Consider the following 10,218-nt stretch of genomic DNA (forward strand, 5'->3'; position numbering starts at 1 on the left):
TTTCTGTCTTCAACCACGGTACACCCTAAACATACAAGAAAGTGGTCTTTTATCTCCAGAATACGGTGCAGGCACTACCCCAGTGTTGTGAATTTACTAGAAGTCTTTTAGCTTAAACTTTTCCATTTAAATTAAGTCTCCTACTTATTAATGTATCCACGCTTAATGCATCTCTGTGGGACTCACCTGGAGGAGACATAGTAACTAGCTAGGCTCTCAGAGAAAATATCCTTTCTGTCTCACTCCACTCCCCACTGGTCCTTCATATCGGAACAATCATTGGGAGGCCAAATTTTTCATTAATATCTACCATCGGAGCCTCTTCTACGCTAAAAAAAAAAAAAAAATCATTGAACCCCCAAAAGCTTGTTTATGGGGATTGTACTGACTTTTCTGAAAATTTTATGAAAAAGAACTGTTTTTTTTAAAGTTTACTAAAAAGAGAGGTATTGTTCTACTTTTTTACAAGTTTCTTTAATGTCTGGTTTAATGGGAGACGGCAGGATTCTCACATCTGCTCCTGCCTTCAGTCTGTTGCAATATATTGTTTTGAAATATGTAAAGATATTCTGGCCTTACACAGACATGTAGTTAGAAAAGGAAAGAATATTTTAACTGTCTTTTTGATACATGTGTATGTTCTTCATTGATACTACTCCAGAACGTGATGGGCAGTAATTTTTTTAAATTAATTTTTATTGGCGTATAGTTGGTTTACAATTTTGTGTTAGTTTCTACCGTAAGGAAAATGAACCAGCCGTGTGCGTACACATATGCCTGCTTTTTCGGATTTCCCATTGAGGTCACCACAGGGCACTGAGCGGAGTTCCCTGAGCTACCCAGTAGGTTCTCATCAGATAGCTACCTGATTCATGGTATCAGTAATGTATGCATGTTAATTCCAATCCTCAATTCACCCCACCCTCCTTTCCCCCCTTGGTGTCCTAGGTTTGTTTTTTACCTCTATGTCTCTGTTTCTATTTTGCAAATAAGATTGTCTGGTTAATTGCAATGCAGAGTCTGAAACCATGCTCATAAACTTTTCACACTCTGTTACACTAATGGTTCATCAGCGTGCCTTGCACTTTGAATGGATCCTTCCTCTACCCATGCATGACTTTGTAACACCATGCGTTGGTCATCTGGAAAACAGTGCTTCACTGAGTTTCAACATATCTTCCAAACAGTGGCATCTTCATTATACATTATATATCCAAAAAAAAAGTCTACAGCGGGTAATGTCGCTGCTGACCTCCAGAGAAAAAAGTCTTTAAGTATCGGACAGCTATCAGGTTTGCCGTGGCCGACACCAGGTTTCCAAGTTTTTGCTTGAAATTTCAGTTGTTTTGAAACCTTGAGTTTTTATCGCTGGCAACAAACCACGTCAGTTGTCTTGCTTGAGGTGATGCGCTCACTCTGTTCATTTTCAAGAAAACGCCTGTCAAACACCCATCATCCTCTCAAGTACAAATGGCATTCCGTGAAAAAAAAACAGAAATGCTAGGACTTCCCTGGTGGTCCACTGGTTAAGACTCCATGTTTCCAATGCAGGGGACGTGGGTTCGATCCCTGGTCAGGGAACTAAGGTTCCACATGCCACAGTGTTGGCCAAAAGAGTAAAAAAAAGAAATAAAAACAGAAATGCTTACAAGTGCTTCCCATCCGGTCACACAGACTATTAAGAGACTTGTACTCAAGGGTCTAGGTTTAACGAAGTTAATTATTATGCTGCGTCATCAAGGATATTCTTCAGTGAACAGATTGTATTTATTTATTTTTTGATGAAGAACATGGTGACCAACTGAACTGGTACCACTGTCTTGACTCAAGCTGAGGCTCCAGCAGTTTTACCCAGCGTTGCCTTTCCCCCATCCGTATAATGTCAACGTGGTGGGAAAGGTAAATAGCATCTTAGTATTTTAATGAAAATAGTTTCGGCCTCACAGAGCCCCTGAAAGGGAACTGGGGGCTTCCCATCTCAGCAGTGGCAGCAGCAGTAGCAGCAGCATCTCACCAGGTATCCATGGAGCACACTTTGAAAACTGCTGACAGATTCATTTTTGAGCCTACAGAGTAATGACTTTTTAGTATGGAATGGTCCATTTTGTTCTTTGTGTTTTTTTGAGATGTTCAACATTTTTAATAGTGAAATGAAATATAAAACGAGGTTTCATTGTACACTTGCTAACACGGCCAAAGTTGATAGTTTCTAACTATCACCTGGAAATATCCAGCCTGGCAGGTGGAGGTGTAAAATGGTACAACCATGGTGGAGAACGGGGAGCTATTTTCTCTTTTTTGGTTTTTCATTCTTATTGCAGTGCAGCTGATTTACAAGGTTGTGTTAGTTTCAGGGGAAAACAAGATGAACCAGTTAGCTCTCCACGTGCATGCATCCACTCTTCCTAGATTCTTTCCCCATATAGGCCTCACAGAGCCTTGAGAAGTCTTGACCCCTGTGCTCTGCGGCGGGCCCTTACTAGCCATCGCATTCCGCTCTTTGCCGGGGTCTCACTGTTCCACTGTGCGACGTGACATCAAATTCAACCAATTCCTCCCTTACAGACATTTGGGTGTTTCTAGTTTCCTCTCTCAAAAGCAGTGCTACCTCATGCTTGCACGCCCTGGGCCAGGTCAAGGGGAATCCACACTTCCAGGGCTCCCGACACCCCCCAATGGGCTGTCCCTGCCTACCGCCTGCTGTGGGGTCTAGGCTTCCACGTGTGTCTTGCTTGCAGGTGGAGCATGACCCCGCCCATGGTGAACGCCTACTACTCGCCCACCAAGAATGAGATCGTGTTTCCAGCCGGAATCCTGCAGGCGCCATTCTACACCCGCTCTTCACCCAAGTAGGACGCTCCTGGGGCTCCGTCCCATCTCCTCCCCACCCCCCGTGACCTCTCAGCAGACCCCTCGGGCCAGCCTGACAGCTGGGTCAGCCCACAGCTGACCCCGCCTCCAAACCTGTCTCACCGAGGTCTCCTTGTCCCACCGGCCAGGAGATGTTGCCATGGAAACAACTCTTACTCCCTCCGGGGTCTCCTAGACCTTAGAGTCCCTACACAGTGGGAACTCGGGGCCCATCATGGAGGCAGTTCAGTTCAGTCGCTCAGTCGTGTCCGACTCTTTGCAGCACGCCAGGTCTCCCCTGTGCATCACCAACTCCCGAAGCCTGCTCAAACTCATGTCCATCGAGTCGGTGATGCCATCATGGAGGCAGGAATCCCAAACAGGGGAGTGCCCCTCTAGTGATATTCTAGAACAGTCTCAGCTGAGAAGTTGGGAAGGGTCAGAAGTCTCAGAAGTGGATTCCCCACAGGCCTGGATCTGAACCCCAGGCTTGCTCTCTGCTGGCTTACTGGCCCTTGGGAAAGTGGGTGAACCATCCTACACCTCCATTTGCTCCCTTATAGTCAGTTACTGAGGCCTAGCTCTTTGCGCTGACCTGAGGGCAGTGCCTGGCACGGTGCTTGGAGTGCAGCGGACACAGGCTGACGCAGCCAGCTCTCCAGGTTCTGACCGGCTCGGGGGCCTGGCTGGAGCCCTGCAGGACTCTGCTGTGTCTCCAGACTGAGGAAGTGGTGGGCCCGCCCCGCATGACATCACTCTCACCCCCGTGTCTCCCCTTCCAGTGCTTTAAACTTCGGCGGCATCGGCGTCGTTGTGGGCCACGAGCTGACTCATGCTTTTGACGATCAAGGTACGGGTTCCCTGGGGTCCCCTTCAGATGCATCCCCACCAGCTTCCTGGCGCCGCTGCTCCTGCTTTTGCTCCTGTGCATCTTAGCCTTGGAGACAGGAGGACATGGAAAGTTAAAATCCTGGCCCAGGCACCTGCCAATCTGTGTGGACTCTCACAAGCCCCATCATTTCCTCAGGCCTCTGTTTTCTTATCTGTAAAATGGGCGTGTTGATCATGTGATTGCGAAGACTGGGCAGGCTCACAGTGGGACACCCTGCTCCCCGAAGGTGTGCGGTGCTGAGGGGTAGTACAGCACTCCCCACTGTAGTCAGTGGGGAGCGGACATTCCTCCACCACCCCAGAGACTACTCTGGTCCAACGACAAGTAGAAGAGTTAGTACCTCCCCAGCTAATGTCCAGGATCTCCCTCATTGCCTCCCGCCTTGGGGACCCTGTGACCGAGAATGAGGAGGCAGGACCTTCCTGTGACCTTCCCCCCTGCCACTGGGCGCAGGGTCAGAGGCCCTTCACCAGCCTCGACGGTGAATCCAGCTTCACCGAAACTCTGAACGTCTGGGTCCTTAGTCGGGTCACGTTCCTCCCCGCCCCAGCCACCCCAGACCGGCTGATGCATCCCGGTCCTTCAGCACCCAGCTGCGTCTCCCCTCCGCCCAGCCTGACGCTCCCCTCTGACCCCGCAGGCCGAGAGTACGACAAGGACGGGAACCTCCGGCCCTGGTGGAAGAACTCGTCCGTGGAGGCGTTCAAGCAGCAGACCGAGTGCATGGTGGAGCAGTACAGCAACTACAGCGTGAACGGGGAGCCGGTGAACGGCCGGCACACCCTCGGCGAGAACATCGCAGACAACGGCGGCCTCAAGGCGGCCTACCGGGTAGGAGGCCCCTCCCTGCACACCCCACGCCCGCCTCTGGGTCTGTCCAGATGCTTCTCGGTTAAGAGTGGTGGGAGACAAGCTGGGGCATGCGCAACGGGGTCTTTGGGCCTCAGTGGCCACATCTGTGGAATGGGTGGCAGTGCGGACCAAATGAAAGGGTGTCTGTGAGGCACCCGGCTCGGACCTGGCACACAGAGGCTGTGTACCCCAAGTCCAGCCCCCACTGAGGGTCACCAGAAAGGGCTTGGGCTGGACCCACCTGAAGACCTGCCTGTCTCTCCCTTTGCAGGGGAAGCCGCCCCTGACCCAGGCAGCAGTGGGCCCGGGAAGGGAGGGAGGGGGACACTGCTCACAGAGCCGGTTCCGGCTCCGGTCCTGGTTCTGGAGTGAGTCACTCAGCCTCCCTGAGCCTCTGTGCATGTGGCTGTGTTCGTCCCTGCATTGCTGGGTGTGAGAGAGATGGCATGTGACGGTTTGGGCGCCGGGTCTAGTCCGGGGTGGCCCTCGGCGATGTTGGCTGAGTTGGAAGGGAGAGATGCCAGAGGCTAAGGCAGAACCTCCTCCTCCTCCCCATGGCAGCAAGCGCAGGAAGCCTGAGAGATGCTGTGTGCTGAGGCCTGTGTGCTGAGGCCTGTGGGCCGGGGCCCCGGGAGCTCTAGGATTAGGTATCTCACGCCCGCTGTGCAGGCGACAGAACCAACCAGAAACAACCCAGAAACATCCGGTGACTTGCCCGATGTCTGTTAGTCGGTGAAAGTGTGTTGCAAACTTTCAACCTGCTGTGTCCTGTTTTTGGTGCTGGCGGTTCTGGGATGAAACAGCGACGGGTCCTGCTCTCATGAAGCCCCCAACTGTAGCGGGTCAGGGAGGGGGAGGAAGGCAGTTCACACCTCCATGGATAAATGTGATGATGTCAGGTGCTGATAAGATGAAGAAGACAAGACAGGCCAAAGGAATAAAGAAAAATAGGGGAGAGGGTGGTCAGGGGAAGCCTTCTAGAGGGGATGACCTTTGAACGGAGTCCAGTAGGGTGAGAAAGAGGCAGGGAAAGAAGAGTAAATGCCGAGGCCGTGAGGTGGACCCAAGCCTCGCACAGCCCAGGACAAGAAGGACGTGGCAGGGATGGAGGGCACGGCCCTGTGCGGGAGGGGCGGCCGGAGGAGTGGCTGTCCCGGCTACGGCCTCTGTCGACTGAGCAGGACCTTGGGGTTTGTTCTGGCTGCCGCGGGACCCACTGCAGGGGTTTACACGGGGGAAGGATCTGCGTCACCCTCCACAACCAGGTCAGCAGACCTACGGCCTGTGGGCCACATCCCGCCCTTAGCTGGCCAAATCAATACAAATAAATCAAAGCTGTGGGAGAGAGGGGACAGCTACACCCACTCATCCCTATGGTGCCTGTGATTGCTTTCATATATCAGGGTGTTCCTTGAGCTGTTGCAGCAGAGAAACTGTTTGGCTTTCAAAGCTGAAAAGACTTACTCTCTGATCCTTTCCAGAAAATGTTCTCAGCCCCTGCTTTATGAGGATGACCTGAGTTGCTGTGTTGGGAGGGGGTTGGAATTGGACCAGTTTGAGGTCAAGGAGACTAGTTAGAAAGCGGCTGTGAGGTTGTCCAGGCAAGAGATGGGCTAGAGCAATGTGAAGGGTGAGATGTGGTTAGATTGGGGTTGTTCGATTGATTGAAAGAAGATGAATCAAAGGAGAGTCCTGGGGTTTGGGCCTGAGTAACTGGGTGGTTCGGTTCAGTTCAGTGGCTCAGTCCTGTCCGCTCTTTGCGATCCCATGGCATCGCAGCACGCCAGGCCTCCCTGTCCATAACCAGCTCCTGGAGTTCACTCCAGTTCATGTCCATCGAGTCGGTGATGCCATCCAACCATCTCTTCCTCTGTTGTCCCCTTCTCCTCCTGCCCTCAATCTTTCCCAGCTTCAGGGTCTTTTCTAATGAGTCAGTTCTTCACATCAGGTGGCCAAAGTATTGGAGTTTCAGCTTCAGCATCAGTCCTTCCAAAGAATATTCAGGACTGATTTCCTTTAGGATGGACTAGTTGAATCTCCTTGCAGTCCAAGGAACTCTCAAGAGTCTTCTCCAACGCCACAGTTCAAAAGCATCAATTCTTTGGTGCTCAGCTTTCGTGGCTGGCATCATTTACTGTGATGGGAAAGCAGTGTGTGTGTGTGTGTGTGTGTGTGTGTGTGTGTGTGTGTGTATCTTGGATGACCAGCTAGAGCAGTTGAATGTTCTCAAGAAAGGCTGGAGCTGGCAGGATGCTTCTGTATTTAGATGGAGGTGGTATTTAAAGTCATGGGGTTGAATGAGCTCCCTTTGGGATGAGTGCAGGTAGAGGGCGGCTCCTCTAGGCTGAGTTAGGCTCAGAGCTGAGGCCCAAGACCCCCAGAAGCCAGGCCCTGTCCCGACAGGGTGTATGTTCCCAGATCTCCCCCACTAGCCCTCCACTGCCACTGTTCCTGTGTCACGGGGACCTTGAGCTCTGTTCTCCCCCCAGGCCTACCAGAACTGGGTCAAGAAGAACGGGGCTGAGCAGACACTGCCCACTCTGGGTCTCACCAACAACCAGCTCTTCTTCCTGGGCTTTGCACAGGTGAGTTCTTTAGAGAAAAACTAATACCCAGGCACAGTCTGCCATCTTGAGTTCCAGGAGAGCTGAAAACCAAAAGGCAAATTTCCTCAAATAGAGAAGCCCTAGCTTGTGAGTCCATCCACAGGGCATTTACCCTGTAAGAAGGCGAGCTTCATCTCTGGAGAAATTCAAGGAAGGGTCGAGAACCCTGTTAGAGGAATTCCTGCATCAGGTAGAGGAGAGGACAGGTTTGCTTGGATGGCTAAGGGCCCTCCCAGTTCTGCGGTTCTAGGAATGTCTTAAACTCAAGGCATCCCAGGTTGTCCCTAGAGTTGGCAATCGGCATGCAGCCTTCTGTTGGTGCCCAGAGCCACAAGGCCACGAGACAGTTGGTCCTGCCCAGGAAAGGAGTGGTCTGGACTCAGTGCAAAGTGTTCAAACTGATTTGAGGGCAGAATCCTTTGTGCAGGTGAAGCGTAACGCAGAAGCCCAGGACAGACATTCAGCTGGTCTGGCTGCAGGAGAGGAAGCTGGGTGAAGGCCCCCCAGCCCTCTGCTTCTTGCTAACCCAGGTGGCAGGCCCGTCATGGGGGTCTCAGAGCCAGAGGGGCGCTTATTTCCTTGTTACAGTCGTGGGGCCAATCTGGCGACCTCGGGGACCCGCAGTGACTCTGCCCTCTCCCTGTCACCCCCTCACAGGTCTGGTGCTCCGTCCGCACCCCCGAGAGCTCGCACGAAGGTCTCATCACCGACCCCCACAGCCCCTCCCGCTTCCGGGTCATCGGCTCCATCTCCAACTCCAAGGAGTTCTCGGAACACTTCCACTGCCCGCCTGGCTCACCCATGAACCCGCATCACAAGTGTGAAGTCTGGTGAAGGGCCAGGCACCCAGAGCGAGATGGAGGGCAAGGGGGGCCCCAAGAACATGCCCCTGGGCCCACAGACTGCCCCCTCCATCCGGCGGCCAGCCCCCTCCCCCGACACTGCAGGGTGGTCATCCGGAACCAAGCCTGCAATGTGCACTCTCACCGTAATCTGAGATTTGACCCCCAGTGAAGACCCGGTCATCCCAGGCACACGTGTGTCAGCTCTGATGGGTGTTGGGGTGTCAGGCGGGTTGCCCACCGGGCCTGGACACTCGCTGACAAGGGCAGGGGGCCCCAGCTCCCTCCGCCCACATGCAGCACCAGATATACCACAAATACCACTGTGTCAAATGCTTTAAAGATATATTTTTGGGGAAACTATTTTTTAAACATTGTGGAATACACTGGAAACCTTCAGGGAAATGATGCATTTAAAACACTTTTTTTTAAGGAAAGGATCGATATATTTATTATGTTCTGTTTTTCTAAATAACCTGTGGACAAGGGAAAGCCCCTGACTAGCCCCCTCTCTTCCTTCCTCGCTACAAGGCTGGGCTGAAGCAGGATTCCTGGCCACTGAGCAGGTCCTCACATAGAGAGGTGCTTCTGCCCTTGGGGTGTGTGGTTCCAGCCCCCTCCCCTGGTTCTTGCTCCCAGCAGAGGAAGGGGCAGCTCGTTGACACCACCTCCTGGGGATACCTGCCTCTGAACCTAGAGTCCATCAATGGGGACCCCCCCAGCAAGGAAACACTGGCCCCCAGAGTCACACTAGGGGACTGATGGCTGCGTGAGGCCAGATCTGTGCCCTCCAACCCAGTCTGGAGGTGCCCGAGCACCCCAGACCTGGGTCACGAGCCTTGCGAGGCTGAGACCCCCCGTCAGAGCTCTCTGCCATGCTACGGGGTCCTCTCTCTGTCCCCTTGCTTTTGGGCACCTCCGTCAGCCTGGGACCTGCGGCCACTCTGCAGCGCCCCATCCCAGCCATTTCGGAGTCTGCCTTGCACGCCTCTTCTCCTGGGGGAAGAAGAGAAGAGAAAGCAGCGCTCGTCGCCCTGGGACCCAGGTCCTCGCTTGGGCTCCGACCTCTGCCACCTCCCTTCCCGGCTCCCAGGACCACAGCCAGCCCTGGCCTCCCGCTGAGTGCCTTATCTGGGGCTGCGCCCAGGCCCCCGCCCGAGGAGACCGCCCTCCGTGCCAGGGCCCACACAGTTGCCCCCTCAGAGGGCAGCCCCCTCTGCTGCCCAGAGGCCCGGGCCTGCGCGTCAGCGGCACCGCGGTCAGGAGTCTGCGGACCCCCTGAACGTGCCCCGGGCTCCAGCCCACCCTCAGCCCTGGGCTGAGTGGAGACAGTACTTGCCGTGGGCCCTCCTCTTCTTGGGGGGTGCTCTGAGCCGGGGGGCCGGTTCAGGGGGCAGGCACGGTGGGTCTGGCCCGAGGTGTCAGGGCACCGGGAATGCCGTCTCCTCCGCGCGGCCGCAGCTGGTCGGGCTGGCCGCTTTGGGACGCTCCCGCCGGGCGGAGCTCAGGGGGGGAAGCAAGGGGAGCCCCCACCCGCCCGGCGCCGCCCCCTCCCCTGGCGCTCTGGGCAGCCGCCCTCTGAGCCGCGCCCCCTCGAGGGAGCCCCGCGGGGCCGGCGTCTCTGCGGGCACAGGGGTGCGGGGTTTGGAGCTGGGAATCTATTCTTTTGTATTACCACGTTTCGTGCGACTGTAGTTCTCTGCGGCACCATTGTAACTGAAATAAAGTACTTACACCGAGGGCGTGCGACCGAGTGTGTCTTCCCCCAGGCAAGCTGTGTCCTGTGGCGCCGCCAGTGCCCCCGGGGCTGGCCGCGCCTCCTCCCCAGAGCAGAGGCCTTGAGTGAGGCAGTGAACGCCGCTCAGGCGAGACTCTGCGACCCTGTGGACTATACAGTTCATGGAATTCTCTAGGCCAGGATACTGGAGTGGGGAGCCTTGCCCTTCTCCAGGGGATCTTCCCAACCCAGGGATCGAACCCAGGTCTCCTGCATCGCAGGCGGAGTCTTTACCAGCTGAGTCACCGGGGAAGCAGAAGCGCTGGACCCTGGCCAATGCCTGTGCCCACCTGGCCCCTCTTCCGTCGTCACTAAGAGCGTGTGAGGGCCCCCTGCTGGTGAGAATGACGCATGTCGCCACATGGGCTCAAGGGACCTGGTAAAAATACTTCCATTATC

At 54.6% G+C, this 10,218-nt stretch overlaps 1 protein-coding gene across 4 annotated transcripts in view; it reads left to right on the plus strand.

The window, feature by feature from the left end:
* ECE1 (endothelin converting enzyme 1) overlaps positions 1-9,713 on the plus strand; it is a 122,286-nt gene extending 112,573 nt beyond the window's left edge. For 3 of the 4 annotated variants that reach the window (XM_068968646.1, XM_068968645.1, XM_068968647.1), the window contains 5 exons: positions 2,739-2,849; positions 3,633-3,700; positions 4,383-4,573; positions 7,084-7,179; positions 7,858-9,712. In XM_068968646.1, coding sequence (XP_068824747.1) covers positions 2,739-2,849; positions 3,633-3,700; positions 4,383-4,573; positions 7,084-7,179; positions 7,858-8,034 — 643 coding nt within the window. In that variant the 3' untranslated portion in view covers positions 8,035-9,712. Of the gene's footprint in view, positions 1-2,738; positions 2,850-3,632; positions 3,701-4,382; positions 4,574-7,083; positions 7,180-7,857 lie in introns of all 4 variants that reach the window. The other variant, XM_068968644.1, reaches the window with a different exon arrangement.
* The last annotated feature ends 505 nt before the right edge of the window (positions 9,714-10,218 follow it).

Source organism: Capricornis sumatraensis, chromosome 3, assembly GCF_032405125.1.
Source record: "Capricornis sumatraensis isolate serow.1 chromosome 3, serow.2, whole genome shotgun sequence".
NCBI classification, from domain to species: Eukaryota; Metazoa; Chordata; class Mammalia; order Artiodactyla; family Bovidae; genus Capricornis; species Capricornis sumatraensis.